Raw genomic sequence first — 20000 nt, 5'->3', positions numbered from 1 at the left:
CATGAACCTGATTGTTGATATAATAGGCTAGTTTTCCAATATTCTTCAATGCCAAATAGTGCCCTAGTTCTATTCAGATAAAATGATGAAGTGAAAGTTGCTGTATCATTGATGGATGTGAAATGAATCAATATAATGCATTATAGAAAGTTCTATGCTTAATAATTCTGTTCTAATTTAATTTGAAAATTTGTTGTATTCAATAGCTCTTGACATTTCTTTTTAGCTGTAGTTATGTGATCTTTCATTGTGTATGGTGCTATAATATTAAGCAGGGTTGGATTCTTCTTCAAACCTTTTAAGGCCATTTTTACTATAACCTACCTACATATATGCCTGTAGTGCTTAAGGTGTCTATGGCAGTTTTTGTGCTGGTGTGTTTTGTATAATTCCTAGTAAAGGAAGTTATCTAGGCTGTACACTTCTAAAGATATGGTAAAAAAGACCAAAACAAATTTTGGATTGGGAGAACTCTTATGAAAGAATAAATTATGGTAGCAAATTTGACAAGTCTTCAGTCTTGGCATTGACACTGAGATTATCCACTATATGAGCAAGCAAAAATGTGGTGTGTGAAGTGGCAACTATGCATTATGGTTTATATAGTGTCTGCCACATTTTACTAATTCTTCACCACTGTAAAGGAGTAAACCACTTTCCTTGAAGCAGTGGAATTAAGTATATTTACATATACCTGTATAGATATTTTTACTTGTGTATTTATCCACAGTAGTCATAAGATTAAGAGGAAAAGTGTGAAGTGTGCCAGGCTTTTGCCGTTTTGTAATTTTTTACAATAGACATATGAACAGAGAGAGAAACTCCTTCTAGGTTTTTAGGTTAAGTTTAATGGTATTGTTGTGAAAGTACAGTCTCATAACATCTTGATTTGTGGTGGTTAGATGGCAGCACTGAAGCAAACTTCTCAGGAAGCAAATTCACGTATAGCACAAATAGATGAAATTCCTGTTGACTTCAGTAGGAGTAGTGCACTGTGACTCCAAGTATGAATTTGATTCTCATAAATCCCAGATTTTTTCAGACTGGTTTGTTTTATCTCTGAGAATTAGCTCATAGGCTTAGAACAAAAAACACTAAATGGATGCATCATCCTCAAATATCACAATTCTAAGCGCTACCAAATAATTAGTTGCAAGTGGGAATCTGCTTTTCTGTGTCTGTTGTCTGTATTTTACAGCATGCATTTCTGAAGGCTTTTTATTAGAATAATTTATCCAGTGTTTCTTTACAAGGACATTAGCTTTTGTGATTATTGTGGTCATTTTGACTCTGGAACAACATTAGTTATATATTCAAGTTCTGTAGTATTGCTTGTACTAGCTTGTTTTAGCACCTCAGTCTTAATAAAAATTATGAACATCAAAAAATAGATGTTCTTTCTTTCTAAAGGTTAAATTTAAAAAGTTTAAAAAATAATAATTGTATATTTCTTTCTCATAAAATTTGTGACTTCACATTTCCTTCATAGACTACTAGATTGTTCAAGCAGAAGTATATATTTTTAAAGTGTTTACTGTTAAAACATATTTGGGATTTGATCTCTTAATCCTTGTATCCTTTTGGTGCAAGGAACTGTGATATCCTGAGAACATACAGCAATACAATTTTTTTTTTTATTAATGCTTGCTTTTATTTCCAGGAAGGAAAGGAAAATTATGTTTTGAAGGTTGCAAACTTGGAATGGTGACAAGCAACTTGAGTAGGTACTGGTTAGCTCAAGCAATGCCTTTAACCATGCATCTCAACAGCCATTGATTGCATATCTGAGGCTCATACATCAGGTTTCTCTTACATACACACAAAACACACACTTGCTGTATGCCTTTCTCTCTCATATGCACAAGCACACACGGATATATAGCATATACACACAGGGAAAAAAAGTAGTAACCACAGAAGGACCTAAAAGAAAAACATTTTTCAGTTGACAAAATAAATTTGTTTATATGATTATTTTCAAACTTTGACTTTAAAATAGGAAAGATTGAAAACATACTGTTGGTCTAAAGAGCTTAAAGGTCTAAGATTATGTTCCTTGTTTGGTGGAGGGTCCTGCCTTTGTTTTTCTGGTACAAATAAACTTTTCTTAGAAGAAAAAAATCTAAAAGAAGAGGTTTCTTTATCCTAACAGAAAGCATTATACATAGCTTTTCTAGTCTAAATATCTATATGGTATAAAACATCTATTGCTTTAAGATGCTTATTTTTTATGTCTATTTTAATCACATCTTGTGAAACAGTCTCAATAGGTTTTTCCACTTGTAACATTATGACACTTGATAAGATGATTGATTATGAAGTGTTGAGAGCCCTACCATGTGATCATTTATTTTTAAATACACATTTATACTAGCCAATGTTTAAATGTCTTGCAGTAATACATAAGAGATGTGAAACATAAAGCTTGAGTCTGATCAAATCTGATGCCTCTGGAAATAGAGTGCCACAGTACTGTGGTCTTAAAATAACAGATTCTTACTGAAACTGGAACTTTACAGTTATAAATATTATGTAAAAATTATGGTCCATCTTTGATACAAAATAAGAAAAGATGTACAGCTGCGATGCAGGTGTTTGATGGTGATATCTTTCTTTCTCTGTTCAGGTGCCTGTGTCAGTGGCCATGATGACTCCCCAGGTGATCACCCCTCAGCAAATGCAGCAGATTCTTCAGCAGCAAGTATTGTCTCCACAGCAGCTTCAAGCACTTCTTCAACAGCAGCAAGCAGTTATGTTACAGCAGGTAATGTGGGTTACCTGCTTTGGATTGTTAGCCTAACCGAGAGAATCTTCACAAGTATTAGCTCTACTTCTAAGAGTCTTATTTTCTCATATTTCATGATTCTTTCTTACAGTAATGGTATTGAAATCAATGTAGAACTTTTTAGTCTGTACATTTCTTATTCTAATTGCAAGTGTGTGAAATTTTACTTGCACTTTTGAAACACTTCTGAAATACTGTAATCACAGTAGCAAGTACATTATTAAAACTGAGCAAGTCGACATTTAAATTTTCAAGTACTCAGACAGTTTAGTTGTAGGCATGGCAAAGGAAGTGTAAATAGATTTTTAGAAAATTGTTGCTTTAAAATTCATAACTCTTTAGTGCTCCCTTTAAACATATGAATGGAATGTGGTTATGAAATTTGAACTTGCTGACTTTGTATCATCAAGGAGATTTTTTTTTTTTTGGTTTTGCTTCCAAAAATTTGACCCGGTAGAGATTAGAAAGAGGAAGGATGATTATTCTTTCCTGAGCACAGAATAAATCTGGTAGCTATGCCATGAATCAATGAACTTGTTGTTCTTACAATAGTGTCAGTGATCAGAAGAGCAATATAATATAAAAGATAATTTCAAGTGGATTTTTGGGCGTGTGCTTAATTACTATAGACAATATAATGTGTCTGTTCATCTTAGTTCTTGTAAGTTTAAGCACTTTGATATCTGCTATCATGATCATTTCAGGCAATTCACTTTCAATTGTAAGCCTGGCATCCTGCTAAACACACTGACAGATTAATTAACTTTTTTCCACCCTAAGAAAGGGACAGTTTTGTTTGGCCTTCCTGACTTGTTGGTTTCTTGCAATTGGCTGAGCACGGCTTCTAATTTGTTAGTTATGAGGAACTTCACTATAATAATTTGGGGAGTAAATTAGGTTCTGCTGCATTCCCTTTAGAATACAGATTTTCTATACCCTTTTGTTTAGGATGTTTTGGAATCTGCATTGGAAAATTTCAAAGCCGCCTTGGAAAAAAATGTATGTAGATCTGCCTCTTCAAATCAAACCATTTTTTTTTTTTTTTTGTTATGAGGTGAATCTTAATGGCTACTCTACCATATGCCAATCTAGAAGAGTTTAGGAGATTTATAATACTTGAAACTTTTGCCTTTATTTATTAAAGTCAAAATGGTTTATTCAGCAACAACTACAAGAGTTTTACAAGAAACAGCAAGAGCAGTTACATCTTCAGCTTTTGCAGCAGCAGCAACAGCAGCAGCAGCAACAGCAGCAACAGCAGCAGCAACAGCAGCAGCAACAGCAACAACAGCAACAGCAGCAGCAGCAGCAGCAGCAGCAGCAGCAACAGCATCCGGGAAAGCAAGCAAAAGAGGTAAGAACCGAGGAACTCATTGATGCATGCACTTGGTTTCTGAGAAGGGGCATGAAAAAGACCAGAACAGTTTCAAATATATTTTTATGATAGATTCTTGCTGTCAAAGATGCATTCTCATGTTTTTACTGAGTTTAATAATAGGTCCTGTTACATGTTCAAATTAAAGCTGGATAGAAACCAGCTAGAGAGTTGTTACACATTTTCAAGCACTAACTTTATAGCTGCTTGACTCCTTTTTATAGGTGCATGGTCATTTTTATTCTATGATGATTACTTTGCACATGTGGCTGGTCTAACTTTATTGTGCAATTAACCAGTTAATTGTGTAATCTATGTAACGTGTAGCAGGGGTCATCATGACAGTAGAACTCTTGAGCTTCTCTTTTCTGTAGCCGGAGATTTAAGAATTGCAATCCAATGCCGCCGTCTAATGTTCAGTAATGAATTGCAGTGTACAAAGAGCAATCTGTGTGCTGGACAAAGTACTGATTATCTGGTATTCACAGAGAATGTAAGTTGGTGAAGGAACCTTACTTTCCTCTCTGGTACAGCTCAGAGAGCATGCAAATTTAGCCCATTGTTTAAAAAGAAAAAAAATGGTTGAGCACAGATTTCAAAGTCGCAGGCCCCTGATTAATGAACTGCTACTGTAGGTTTGGAGTGGCGAGTAGAAAGTTACAGTTTGATGTGCTCATAAATCAACCTGACAAGCTGGCTTCTCAGGCCTAGCTTGCACTTGTCAGCAAACTGCATCAAATATAAACATAATACAAACAAAACATGTTGAAGTAGTTAAATTGATCAGCAGGTATCCTAGACGTTGTCTTCAAGCTGCCCATTATGCAAACGTACAGGAAACAGTTCTGACCTCCTGAGGCTTTGTTTCTGTTTGGATTTGTGAATAGAATTTCAGACAGCCATCAACTACGGAATAGAAATTGCTCCCTTATTTCTCCGGAGGCTTTGGGCAATCCACATGACTTGCTCCATTATGCAGTCTGTTTTCCAGTGAGCGCATCAGAAGTTTCTCTTTTCCCCAAACTAAAAAGGAAAGGTCTTCCACAGCAGCTTGTCTTTCTCTGAAGTGTGACTGCCTTCTTATATCCTCCTGAGTCTAAAGAACTCCAGTTTGTCTTGTAATGCCTCACAAAATTGGAAGCTATACTTTTGCTCATAATAGGGCACTTCTTTGCCTTGAATGTAATGCTGGTTTTAATATATTCCAACAAGAGGAGGGAAAGAGCTAACAGGCCAGTGAAATAGAGGCTGCATCTCAGTTTATTAATAGACCACTGGAGACCACATTCATGGGCCACTGCTGACCAAACTTATCCAGTTGGAAAAACAAGAGTGCCTTTGAATCACAGATGGCTGTAGAGTTACACTTTTAGCATAGATAAATTTGTTATCATCTGCCATGAGCTGATATTTTTTAGTTCTGAGCAGCTGTTACCTACTTTCTCTTGACCCTTTTCTGCAGTGCATTCTTAAGTGCATCTTGCCATTTTCCCTAACAACCTGGTAGTTGGAATAAAATATTAGCCAATTTCAAATGCTTCTACTGTCGGCATATTCTACAAATAACTTTATTATTTAATAACAGAGATGAAAGGGAAACGTGAAGTTTATATTTGCTGCTTTGCAGCCTTCATTGCAGACTTTATTGTTTGTTGCATTTGGGTTTTTTTTCATAGCAGCAGCAGCAACAGCAGTTGGCAGCCCAGCAGCTTGTCTTCCAGCAGCAGCTCCTCCAGATGCAACAACTCCAGCAGCAGCAACATCTGCTGAATCTTCAGCGTCAGGGACTAATTTCCATGCCACCTGGCCAGTCTGCTCTTCCTGTCCAGTCGCTACCACAAGGTATATAAACAAAATATGACTCCATTCATTTCTAATTCACAACATTTTTATCCGTTCATTTTGACCTGAACTTCAGTAGTTCCCCTTTATGACATTTAAACCATACTCTATTATTAAATCATTATTGTTAATATTATTACATTACCAAGTTTTCTTGAGGCTGATAAATTTTACTACAGGCTTTTAGTGGAGAAGACTGTTTTGAGTGTTTTTTCTTAGGTATAAAATGCATATTTATTAGTCTTATGTGCAGAAAACAATTTCTAATGGCAACACAATTCAAGCACCATTGATTTACGCTGAAAAATTACAGATAACTGATTCTGTGAGAATGTAACCATTTAACATAAAAGAACAGAAGCAAAAGGTAGCGAGCGACTGATATTAAAAATGGCAGTTGCCAAACTTACATTCTATTTTTTTTTATGAAAGAAAAGTAATGTGCTCTCAGTAATTAAAAAAAAAAGTACTCATCCTAAATTGCTGGTTATTTAATATAATTTGGTGAAAGTATCTTTTCATCTCAGAAGTACTTTTCTTTGCCATTCTTTGAAATGCTTAAGTATAACAGTTTTCATCACTGTAAACTGTGATGGCACTAATAGGAAACTGTAACTCGTAGAATGATAAGAGAGTTTTCAAAAAGACTCTTGAACCGTCTTTCACTGGGATTAAGATTTATCAGCGTCAGATGTTAGCACAGAATCCCTACCCTTGGGAGTCATATATTAATGATCCAATAGTTACTTACAGAAGACAAAAAGAGGCATAGTAGTTTTATAAAAGAAAAGTTTTACTTAGAAATACATGCTGTAGGCATTACAAAACAAGGTCAAAGACTTTGTGTGTTAAGGGCTGCTCTGTCATCATCTGTGAGGCAAATAACAGTAGTATAACGAGGCGTGGATGACCAGGGCACCAGACCCCAGCGCCCACTTCAAGCTACCACCCCTGTCAGCCCAGCCCCTGCTGCTGCTGCTGCCCAGGACACAGGCCTCAGTAGTTATGCCTGCTGGCACATCATTTGTGCTTTCACTTATATTACAAAACAGAGGTGAGATTAAAGACTCTTCCATATGTGCCCCAATCCTGCAATGTGTTTGGGCAGAGAACCATTGACTTTAATAAGACACTGCTTGAGAATTAAAGTAGGGAAGAATTTATACTATAGGATTGGCCCTTGTTAGTTAGGGGAGCACGTAAGGTGTACAGAATATGCAAATAAAGGAAGGGGCAGAGGGAAGAGTAAGCAAGATAATGATACACTCAAATAGTATGTCATAGCTTATTATGTGCTTTGGTCAGTTTGCATTTTATTTTAAACCTCAGATCCTGGAGACAAAGATTAGTTCAGCATGCTGTCTCTGTCTCCTCCCCTCCGTTTTTTAAAGTAATTTTTGTTAACCTGTATAGTTGTGGAGAAAAGCTTGATTCAAACATACTTAAGTACAAAAATCAGAATATAAATAAAAGAACTCCAAATTTAGTTTATGTCATGACCTTGAAGGAGTTATGTCATGATTTTTGAATGCTTCACATTGGCAATACTACTTTCCGTTTCCACAAAGCATTATCATATCAGAAGGGGAAAAAAGTAATTGAAGTGAAACCTTTCTCTGAACAGCTTTACCTTCTGCAATCCTCTCATACCATCTGTTGCAGGAGGAATTCCTTGGGTTTTCCCTAACATTGAGCAATCCCCCCTAGATTTCCCTTAGCACTCCTACCCAATTACATTGATATTCATTACTTGAGTGCAGCAGTCATTCACACATTTCCAGAAGAAGAAAAATATGAAATAAAGCTTTCCTTGATTTCTTTTTACATAGTTGCTACAGCAGAACTATTAAGTATGCCCCTAACTCCTAAATCTCTCTGGTTAAAGCTTGCTAGAAGGATTAACAATAACTGAACTAACAATGATAAAAAACAAAGAGATCACATATTATAAAAAGGTCTGCTTTTTAAACATTTCACTACTATTTTTACCTAATTGAAGTAAACATTTTCTTCTTCTGTATGTTTCCTTTGTCTTTGCCTCAGAAAAGACTCTGGGCACAAGTTTCAGCCTTTCCTTTTTCCCCATTTGCTCTGATGCCCATTTTACCTTACAGAGGTGGGGAAAAAAGAAAATAAAGGAAATGCAGAAATATGTTTTTTAAAAGAATGCTGTTTTTCAAAAATTAAACATAGGGCTACATTTTTGCTAGGCCTTATGTGATCTGTACAGGAGACAGCAGGACTCCCCTGCCCACACTTCATGAACCTCGGGCTTGCATTACAAGGGCTAGGCAATTCACTGCTTCCTACTTTTCCTGCATATTGCAACCAAGTAGGCACTGATTGGCATAAGAAGCAAAATCTTGGTTTTGCACTTCCTTCAGGTATTCTGACCAGGAAGCTAAAAGAAACTTACCAGAGCACAAATGGTAGGACTGATGCAGATAGGACAGGTAAGGGCTTGTTATTGGTTCACTTTTCCTCTCCTAGACTCCTTCTATAGCAGTGTAGCTACATATTCAAGGATGCACCTAGAGACTTGCTCCAACTTATAATCATGAAATCTAAATGGCCTGTATTTACTCACATACCACATGCACTTCAGTCCCGGCAAAAGAGGCCTTCAAAATCAGGGTATTTGTCATAAGCAGTAGAAGCCGATTTCTCTTTGCTATTATAGAAGTATGGAGGCACTCTGCTCTAATAGCTACCAACATGTCTCTCAGTTCTCTCTGGCCCAGCAAGCATAAAGGACAGAGTCCTATGTTACCCCTCTCATGGCCATATTATTGGCTAAGTACTGTAGCCTGCGCCTGAAAGAGCCACTGAGCTGGCTCAGGGTAAGTAAACTGCTGCAGTCTGTAGTATCTTGATGAGGTTTGTGATGTGAAAACAATACTTTGTTATTTACAGGGACTTACATAATGAACTATTTACAATAAAGAAGTAAGACTCTTACTACTGCCTTTGCAAGTGTTTGGGACTAGCCTTGTTGCTGTCTTGCCACACCAGGAAGTTCCTGCTGCCCCACCCCGAAGGCCTTCTAGGAGACCACCTAGGATGGACACTCTGTTTCCAAGAGGCCTTACACTATGTCATAGTCAGCCAGGACTCTGGAAAAATCTATCTTTTCTACAGTCTGCCTTCCAAAAAACAAGGCCTCAGGGTCAGATTTAGGCTTAAGCTACAGCTTAGGACCTCACAATATAAGGGGCCTCTAAATAAGAAAAAAAACCTGACTCAATATCAAGTTTTATAATAATGAGTTGGTAAATAAAGGAGATATGGGAAAATTACTCTCTAAATATGGATATTTTTGTTCAAATATGACAAAAATATACATACATTAGATTATTTTATCTTTAACGTATGTCTTAAACTGGACATGGTTTAGGGCCTCAGCATGTCATAATCCAGCACTGGAAGGCATGCGTCCTATTTTGGGGGCATGAGATATGTGAGAAAATAGGGTAGTAAGTTGTCAATCAGATGAGACAAGCCCACATATTTACCCATGTAAAATATTCCCATCCTATTTTCTACCTAGCTGCTTTGACATTAGAGTCTTTCTGACCCTTTTCTTTGAGGACTTAAGATCTCTTCATCTCTCCCTTCAGGGTTAAATACATCCACTAGTGGCTAGTGACTAGCCCCTAGCTGTTACTTGTATTTACCCTGGAAGATGACCTTTATAGTAATTTATGTGAACTCCAGAACTGCTCCAAGTTGAAATTTACTACAAAATCCCTTATTAACTTTGTAAGTTTAAATTCCTGTTATTAATCCTTTTAGCCTAAAAAGCAGGGCTCCAGGATGTTATACGTGAGGCAGATAGAAAAAAAGAAATCCAAGGAACCAACCCAATTTGGCCCAGAGAGAGTTCACATCCTCTCTGATCTAAAAAATCAGGTAAGCTGCACACAGGTAAAGCTTCATGGAAACAGACCAAACCATACTTCAACTGCAGAACGGGTGCAACAGGAACAGGCAGCCATCGGCTAAACAGAAAAGCATTAAGGCTAAGTACAGAGTTTCAAAAAGCCCGAGGTGGATTTGCACTAACTTCTGTCGTTTTCTTTAAGTGCCCTAGATTAGCTAGGAAGTGAACAGAACTCATGTTTACCCTGGGCGGGGAGGCGATCTGCACTGGCTGAGGCTAGCAAGCTGGAGAAACTGCTGACCCCTTGTTCCCATTGCCACAGATAGTATTCAGCTCCACACCACAGGTGCTGCCTGTAGCTGTGGGAGGGTTGGGTGATGGGGGAGGAGTGGCAGAACAGAGCTCTCCACCCCATGAGACACCCCTCCCAGCTGTGCTGGCTCCGGGCTGGGGGGGAGGTCTGTTCTCCATCCTCCCCTTCCCTGTCCAGGTGCTCAGGCAGGAGACAGAGGTTTTTCTGGCTCTTGTCTGGGGGGTAGGGCTGGCCCAGTACTCACCCAGGGTAGACAAGCACCAGCCAAAACTAGCACACACCATGCAAGGGGCACTTGGGATGCTGGAGGACACTGAACTAAAGTGATTTGCTATGGGATGTGGGACTAGTTCAATACACTGCTCTAACCTAAACCAATTGGGCATTTATACATATGCTCCAGGGGAGGGGGGACGACGCTTTAATTAGAGTGGCTCCGATAGCTACTTTAATTAAAGCACCCAGAGCATCACATGTATCTACATCCCCACGCTGAAAAATGACAGTGGGGGCACTTTAACTGAAGCTCGTCTAATAAGCTTTAGTTAAAGTGCCCCTGCCACCATTTTTCAGTGCGAAGACACTGATGTACATGACACTGGAGTCTGCTGGAGTGTGGTAATTACCATGCTCCAGCAGACTCAATTAATCAAGTCTGCTCTGACGCACCATAATTACAGAGCATCGGAGCAGACTCACTGCACATGTATAGGCGCCCATTAAGTCTAATACAAAGTCCATCCAGGTCTATCTTACACTGGGTTCTGCTGTTTTGAAACTGGTCTATGTGTGCTGATCTTCTGTTTTGTTACAGATTTAGATCAGTTTCCAAATGCTTATACCGGTTTATGTGCAATGTCTGTACCTAGCTTACATTAGCAGAGGCAAGCAAGAGTTAGTCAGCTTCTTCATCTATTACCTCCACTAACTTGCCCAGCAGCAGTATAACTAAGAGGAGGGTGCTGGGGCACAAACCCTAGGCAGTGACTTAGGGGAGATGTAGAAATGCCTGACTGCCAGCAACTCAGCTGCAGCTGCTGCCCTGTGCACTTCTAGAATTGCCCAGTTACGCCTGTGGCCCTGAGTGTGATAGAAGCAAGGGAAACTCTCCCCACACTAGACCATTAAATAAAGCATTTCACTCTGGGATAGGAAGAGGCAGGAAGACATAGCCAAATTTGTCTTCCCAAACCTGGACCCAATGAGTGAATGTCCCCTTATTGGTGTGCTTATATTCCCATGCAGCTGAGACAGAGAGATGCATTTTCATGCTAATTATTCAGATAGATATGTTTGTTCTTCCATTTTTTATACTGAGTTGAATATTTTCAGTGGAGAAGAAGAAGGAAAGCATTTTAAGAGTGTTTAATACATATCTGTTACCTCGTGTCACCTAATGGAATCCATTTATATTGGTTTTGATCTGTGATTGCATTAACAGGTGACTGTTGTTTATATTACTAACCTGAGTTACCTGAAGAGCTCCTAGAAATTGCTTCATGAAAATTGTATATTAATTACTTACCTTAATTAAAAACTGTTACAACTGTTACTATCACTCTCACATTATCTTTTGTTACCCAAAGGCCTGATTCCATAAATAAGTCTGGCTTCTCTGCTTAACAAACAATATAAGCTCCAATGTTGAACCATATACCAGAAATCAAAATTATTATTCCTATTTTATAATTAACTCATGTTGCCACAGTGTCTTAAGGTATAGAAGGAAAATATAGTGATTAACACACACAATAATGAAATAAAACATGAGCATGTAATAGGCTTAAATAAAATTCACTGTGTTCTAACCAGTTTGTTTCCAAGCTACCTGTAGAACAAATTATTTCTTTAAACAATAAACAAAGTATATACTTTGGTTTCTTGGCTTTGCATGTTGCATATTAAGACAGTTAATTTTCAGAAATTATTAATTTTAGGCTTTTTAAAGAATGCGGAAGTTTTTAGCAATATGAGCTTATGTACATTCAGTATAAAATATTAGCTAATAAAGAGCAAACTTGCCAAAAAGTCAATGAAAAAAAATCTCTTTATATCCTGCAAATAAATCTTATTCACCCATTAAAACGACCATTCTCAATGAAAAGCCTGAATGAATAGATGGACCTTGCATCATTTCCTGAAGGTCAATAAATTTGAGCTATGTCAGAACATGGGAAGAGAAATTAAATCCAATCAAATTCCATCCACTGAGGTCACTTTGCCTCTCCCAAGAAATTCCGAATACTGTAAGCAGCACTGTCCCAGCCACTTTCAACTGTTGAGATGATACAGAAAAGAGAGAAGTCGTTTTTAAAAGAGCCATGATCCAAAACTTGCCAAAATGTATAGATCGAATCCACCCCTTGACTTGCAGGGAAAAAGAATCAGTACCCAGAGCAATCTAAGAAACAGATATGAAACAAACTATTTCCTCAGAAAACCTCCACTGATGAAGTGACATTCTCATTCTGTTCTAGTTATAGTTTGAGTAATCTTCAAAACTAGTACATTGAGGAAACTCAGCCTGGTTGGACAAAGAGATGTAATTTTATGAGGTCCATATCTTAGTACAAGGATTACCACCTTTTAGGCAAAGCACAGATTGCAAGGGGAAGAGAGGGTAGCATTTTTCTGTACTTTAAGTTCCTTCATTGAAGACAGCAACATATTATCATTGAAATTCTCTTGCTTTCTTTCAAAATGTCCCAATACTTGTTAATACCTTACCCATAATTTTTGTGAGCATATATAGTATGTCCCTTACCACAGATACAGAAATGCAGTGTGAGAAAGTTATAATGACACCAGGGTGTGCTCCTGATTCAGTTAGCACAGTTCACAAGTCCAGCATAGGGCAAATTTTAAACATGTCAGGAATACAAAGATTACCCTAAACAGCTGATTAGGGTTCTAAACAATACTAAACATATAGAGAAGATTGGTGTCTGGCTGCCAACACTCCCAAGAGTCTGGTGAAGCAATGAGGTTGGAAAACCCTTTTCTCTCAGTCAGAGTCTTTGAGTACTTGCCCATAAGAGGGCAAGGAGAAACAGCAATGTAAGAGCTGCCATGGGAATTCATATGTGAAGAGGGACTTATCAAGGACCAGATCTGGCTTTCTGGCTACTTAGCCCTGCACTGTTACAGTTTTTCTTTAATTTGGTTTTGTCACTCAAAAATATATATTTTAAACCAGGTAATTTTTGATAATAAAATGACATTGGCTAATACATGGGTGCAATTAATTAACGTTAACAGGCAAAATTTTGTCCTAACTTTAAACCTGTTGAAATCTCATGGATTTCAGTTTGGTTCTTAGAATTTGGTTTCCTTTCCAAACAGAGAGCATTAATGTTTGCATCTTTACTGTAAACTGATATATTTTTCTATTTTCCATTACATCTTTGGAAAAACAGTACTTCTAAGGTACTGAGTGAACTTTGGATGCATTAAATCATGTCTGTGCGCCAAAAAAAAGATGCTGCAGACGATGAAATCTTTCCTAAAAGTTTCTTTAATAATTGTTTTTCAAACAGTAGTTACCAATTGTTCTTTGTAGTTAGCCCTCTTTGATCCTTGAACAAATGTTTTAAGAAAGAGTATATTATTATTAAAATTGGTGACCTTTAATTGACTGTTTGTAACAAGAGAAAAGCAGCTAAATTAACTGGATTCCAATACAGGAAAAATGAAATTGCTTAATACATGTCGATTTTGCTGGAAAAACAACATCACCTTTATTGTTGGCATTAATCCATTAATAACACTGAGCTCATTATATTAAACTCTTATTTTGTTACATTAGTGGTGTGCTCTTTCATTTTATAGCTGGCTTAAGTCCTGCTGAGATTCAGCAGCTATGGAAAGAAGTGACTGGAGTTCACAGTATGGAAGATAATGGCATTAAACATGGAGGGCTAGACCTCACTACTAACAATTCCTCCTCTACTACCTCCTCCACCACTTCCAAAGCATCACCACCAATAACCCATCATTCCATAGTGAATGGACAGTCTTCAGTTCTGAATGCAAGGCGAGACAGGTAATTCTGATGAGATTCCAATTTTTCTTACCACCTGACAAAATTAAGCTTTCATTACAGTTATGATTTCAACAGTCAGGCAGAGATTGTTGCTTAACATTGCAAGTTATATTATTTCACATCAAAAGTTTCTTCACTAAAAATCAGGACAAGTACAGAACACTGAGGAGAAATGGCATAATTTGTTCAGCGTAATCACAGGGGCTGACTTAAGCAGTAAACTCTAATTTTGCAGATACACTGTTAAGTTCCTAAACCGTATGCCCACTGTTTTGTTCTCATAGTGAGGTCTGTGGTAGCACCAGTAATAGTAGAAATTGTACTGTTTCCTTGTGCTACTTTGTACTTGTGGATGCATATTTTGGGGAACTTTAATGGGCATGAAGTTACACTCATAGAATTAAAAGCTGTGGCGAAGTCCAGCTGAAATTCAGGCCTACAGTATTAGATCAGTCCATTGTAATTTTTTCATAGAAAATTTAAGCAGGATACTTAGCAGGTTGAAGCTGTAGTTCAACTGGAAGGTTTCCTACTTCATGCTTCTTGGGAAGGAACTAAAATGGAAATAACACTAAAGGCCAAATTTTATTCTGTCATAGACTGCAATAACTCCATTGACTTATCTCATTGGAGTTATTTCAGTAGTTATTAAAATATTGCACTAACGTTGTAACAGAGCAGAATTTGACCCAAATGTCAAAGTTAAAAATACACTTTTTCACACTGTGTGTACAGGTATTCTTGACTCCTCTTTGTTATTTTCCATGTTACTTTTAGTGATTTAAATAAGAAAGTTAAATATCATCTGCAACCCTTAAAATATTCAATACATCAGTTAGGATAGACTGATATGGATGATCTCTTATGTAAGGTGAATTAAAATGTAGCTGCAGCAAATTTTAAACAGTATATAAGTGTTTTTGCAAAGAAACATCCCCTTTAATTACTCCAATATTTAAAATAAACTATAATTTGATAAAGTCTGTGTTCTTAATTTGACTTTCATAGCAGTTTTCTATTATTAGCTTTTATTATTTAAAAAATGGAGCTTCTCTGGATACTTTTGAGCTATTACTTTAATTAGGATTAATTTGATGATTATATGTTGGAGAAGTTCGTTGATTTCTTTAGAATCTGTAGTTGATGTTCATCTCTATGGGAATAAAACCCAAAATTTCTTTGTTAATTACATATGGATAAAACTGATGCAGACTTTTCAGAAAATGAAATGGAATGTGTGTTTGTTTTTGTGAAACCTGGAGCAGATAATGGAAACAATACTTGCAAAAGAGAAATGATCATTAATGAAAGCCACCTTAATTATATACACATTTTTCAACAGAAAATACAAAAGATTTTATAGTTACATTCATATTATTCATAAGGCCTGGCTGTCCATCTTAAATATTTCTTTACAGAATTGATCACTTTGAGTCTATTTTTTATTTATAGGTAAAATGTTACACTAAGGTCATATGGCAGAATTAGCATATGGTATTATACAGTCATCTTATTTTTTCATCCTTTATTAACAGTCATCCTTGGCTCTATTTCTTCTCTAATTGGAACATCATCTAGCCTTGGCAGTTGAACTATTCAATAGAACGATTAAATTTTTCTGACTGCTCTGAGCTGAATTGACCTGTTTTGACCTGTTTGTCACTGATCGTAACCTGACAGGCGCTAGCAGCCTCCAACGATTATGGCTTTTGAGATGAATCTGATGCCGTATTCTTTTGCTACAGCTCGTCACATGAGGAGACTGGGGCCTCTCATACTCTCTATGGCCATGGAGTTTGCAAATGGCCTGGCTGTGAAAGCATTTGTGAAGATTTTGGACAGTTTTTAAAGTAGGTTGTTTTTTATTCATTGGTTACAGGGGTTGTGTAGGCAAAGAAAGGATAAAGATGGCAAATAAAGTTCTACTGTAAAGCATATCAGAGGTTATTTGTATGTCCCAAGCAACTGGATAATCGAGGCCATCTGCAAAGGGTCAAATTGTTATCCTTCCTACTGTAGAACACTTTTGCAGGTCTTTCAAAAGCACAGTGTTTAATCCTCTTATTATCCCTTTGCTGAAATGGAGCCTCAGAAAATTTGAAGAGAAGCTTTTGATTGTATGTTTGATAGCAAAGGTATGTAAAAGCACATTTTCAATTCTGATAGTTTGAGTAGAAGCATATAGGAACAGACCATGTGAGTCTGTCCGCGGAAACAGGAATTATGTATGTATACATAAAAATGGGCACGCTGTTTCAGTCAACCAAATGTGGCCATTTTACCATGTTTTAGTAACTTCATCTCTGCTTTTACTTCTGCCTGTGCACAAGATGTATACAAGAAAATAAAATAAAACCCTGATGTGGGGTGTTTCCATTTTTCAGAATTAAGTATCAATAAGAAAAGTGTCCAGGTGCAGTTAGTTTAAAGATAACAGCCAGCATCTAAATATTAGAAAATAAACAATGTAGGTTTCAAGCAACTAAAAAGTGCAATTGATTTATTTTTTTAAGTTTTTAGGTTTATTTCCAAGCAGCTTACATTTCATGATAATTGCCACAGAAATGGTGAGCATCTCCCTATATTATGTTTACGGTATAGGCTGGTCTTTGTCCAAAGAACCATACTCTTTTTTGGCATGCAATGGATCTTAATGGAAAGCTACAGATAGGTTTATATAGATGAGTAACTTCACGGGCTGAGACTCTTATGTTGTCATGGTGCAGCTAACAGGGTGAATGAACTGTTTCATGCTTCATCAACAATTAAGTTAATTAGCTTATTTGAAATTGCACTGCTTTGTTGCCAGGATGTTGGCAGAAACATCAAAAAGATGTGTTTACAAATGGAAGACTACAGGGTATATAGCAAAAGCACCTTAACAACAAGGCATAAATACTCAGTATCATAATAACAGAATAGAGTAATATTTTTTGCAATATGTTTTTAACTCCTTCCTTCATCTATCTTACTATTCTATAATTTCAAAGTGAAATGACCAATATTAGCTTCCAAGTCTTGCTTTGTATTTTCTCTCACTCTTCATGAATGGCTATATATAAATACCTTACAGCATATGTATTTTGAAATGCCCAGTATGTAGGAATGATTGTGATATTTTTGGTTGTAGGTTAGATGAGTTACTAGCTGTGAAGAAGGATTTGTATATGCTGTTGAAAATGATTCTGTGTAAAATAACAATATCAATAACAGGATTTTAAGGCAACTTAACTGAAGCCTTTTCCTTCAAGATAAGCTATTTTTTTAAATACTTACATCCTCCTACAGTGATGTTAATTCTTAGGCCACCCTTTTCACATTCATTCCATTAGGTCTCTTGTTATAATCGACAATCACTAAAACCATTTTGATTAACACTGTGTAGTGCTGCATTTACAATTGTTCTGTTTCCCTGAATCAAATGACCCTGGAAGATGTGAGAGACCTATAGCTTTCTGGTAATTTTTGTATAGGGGCCAATCAGATTTAACTGCAGTGTTGTGGCTTTTATCCCACACTCCAGCAGAAAATAATACTGGGTATGCTTTACTTTTTTTTTCATCCAACTATATCATTTACACCTTTAAACCCAATAGGAAATCCTAGTAGAACAATAGATGCTGTTGTTTGTGAAATTAAAATGTTTCTATATTTTGCACCAAGGTTAAAATGCAACTTCATGTTAACTTCCTTAGTACCTTTTCATGTTTACACTAATGCAAAATCCCCATTACAATTAAAAAACATTTTCTTTCAATTAAATATCAACTTTTAGTCCAAAGATTGACCATTTTTCCAACCCATTAACTTTATAGGGGATGACAGGACTAATAGCTGTAGTTTTCAAGGCCTTGCTCTTAGCCTAATCTTTGTTACGATGTTGTAGGTTCTTTGACTTGAAACAATATGATACCTGTGTTAATAGAGATAATGCAAGTATACTGTACTAAAATGAAATATTAATAAGGTACACTACCCAGCCTAGTAGTGTGTATTTCTGTAATATGCTGGTGACAAGTTTGAAAAGCTCCTACTTTATGAAATGAACTCTAACTTCTTGTGCTCAGCAAATGGTTTACCTAGAAGCTTATGTTAAAAAAACAAAAAAACAAAAACAGCTGTGCAGAGGCATCTGAGAAGGAGGATTAAGACAGAAAACACAGCAGCTTTGCTTCACTTTTGTAATAATGGAAAGGATTTCAGGTGAAATGAAGAATAACTTACAATAAATGACTTAAAGTGATGAAAGATTTTTTTTCATCTTCATTTTTGTTTATCCAGTGTGCATTTTCATTTTTACAGTAATGTGACATAATTATCTTTTTTGTTTTTGTTGAGATATTCAGAATGGTAAGAACCTAGACTTCTCACATAGTGAACCAAATGAATACGATTGGTAACCTTTATGTTAGTTTCAAAAAAGTATAACTGATCTTCCCTCTAATATGCTACTGCGCCCATTGGGGAAACATAATAATATCATATTCTTCCTTTGATTTCCTTTAACTCTGGACCAAACTATAGTTTATGTTTTATGGAGCAATTTTCAGTCTTGATGAAATGGTGTAAGATTACAGTTGCTCCAGCGCACATGATCAGTTTTGACTGTTCTCTAAAAACAACTGCTTTTGGCTGAAGAAAAACTTCAAAATGTAAAGACAGATCAGAAAAGGTTATTGCATAACTGCAAAGAAGACAAGAGTTAAAGTACTGAGCATTGAAGAGAGGAGATTAAAAGAGTGCCAAAAATGTTTATGAAAAATTTGGAATTTTACTATAAAACAAGTGTTGACAGAAGCTAACCATTTTGCTGGTCACTAAGTGAGGAGCCCAGTAGATCACTAAAAGCATTTAATAGTAGTTCTTCATTCCTGTCTTATAAATGTCAGAGTATAATAACATATGACAAAACTTCAGTGTATTTTGTCTGCAAAATTAATTATCGTTCCATTGGTCCTAAGTCAGTTTGAGTGTAGATAGATTTGACTTTCAGAGCCTAAACCGAAAGGTTTACACTATAACATTCCAACTAGCAGACAAGTGTTCTTTAACCTGCTTGCAGCAGACGCCAGCAAACAAAACACGATCTATAGTACAAAGACGGGTAATGTTTTCCTCGATAGAGACAGAATTGTTAGTGTCGGGGAAAAAAATCATGCTATAGAAGATAGGCCAGCTTTCCAACAGGAAATATTGCATTTATTATCAGGGGTGAGTGAGCACATTTGAAAGTCTTCAAAGAATATTGACCAAACATCTTGGAAAAAGTAATAAATATAAAACCACAAAAAGAAACTGTTTTGTGTTCCTATAATGTAGTATAGAACTTCTTATAATTTTTTTCTTGCAGCTGTAGAATTATATATAAAATTATGCACTCTCTTACTTAGTGTGTATTGTCTATTTCTTTGTCTTTGACTAGGCAGCATGGCTACAAAATTATGACCTCAAGAAGGCATTCTTTGAACTTGTCAGAATGTTGTTTCTTTTGGTGACAGTGCCACCATCTCTCAAAACTAAGGGATCTGACATAATCAGCTAAATGAATAGTGACAGCTAACATTTTGTATTTAAACTCCTGTCAATGTTTAAACATAAAAAGCTTGATGCAAAATAAATCAAACACCACGGATATGCAAGTGAAACATTTTGTTAAAACAATCTCTAACAGACTTGGATTTAAGGCTGATCCCAATTTAGCTTTTGAAATGCTATAACTTTAACTGAATTTGAAATTCTAGAGGTTAAACTTGAAATGATAAT

The 20000-nt window shown here is 36.4% G+C and overlaps 1 protein-coding gene across 25 annotated transcripts in view; it reads left to right on the top strand.

The window, feature by feature from the left end:
* FOXP2 (forkhead box P2) overlaps positions 1–20000 on the top strand; it is a 686563-nt gene that overhangs the window by 613372 nt on the left and 53191 nt on the right. For 17 of the 25 annotated variants that reach the window (XM_059725976.1, XM_059725970.1, XM_059725969.1 and 14 more), the window contains 5 exons: positions 2627–2764; positions 3930–4139; positions 5837–6002; positions 14024–14237; positions 15983–16087. In XM_059725976.1, the coding sequence (XP_059581959.1) occupies positions 2627–2764; positions 3930–4139; positions 5837–6002; positions 14024–14237; positions 15983–16087 (833 nt within the window). The remainder of the gene's footprint in view (positions 1–2626; positions 2765–3929; positions 4140–5836; positions 6003–14023; positions 14238–15982; positions 16088–20000) is intronic. The other 8 variants (XM_059725977.1, XM_059725974.1, XM_059725958.1 and 5 more) reach the window with 5 other exon arrangements.

Source organism: Alligator mississippiensis, chromosome 4, assembly GCF_030867095.1.
Source record: "Alligator mississippiensis isolate rAllMis1 chromosome 4, rAllMis1, whole genome shotgun sequence".
In the NCBI taxonomy this organism is placed as follows: domain Eukaryota; kingdom Metazoa; phylum Chordata; order Crocodylia; family Alligatoridae; genus Alligator; species Alligator mississippiensis.
Note: the sequence above shows the minus strand (reverse complement) of the source record. Positions and strands in the feature narration are given on the sequence as shown.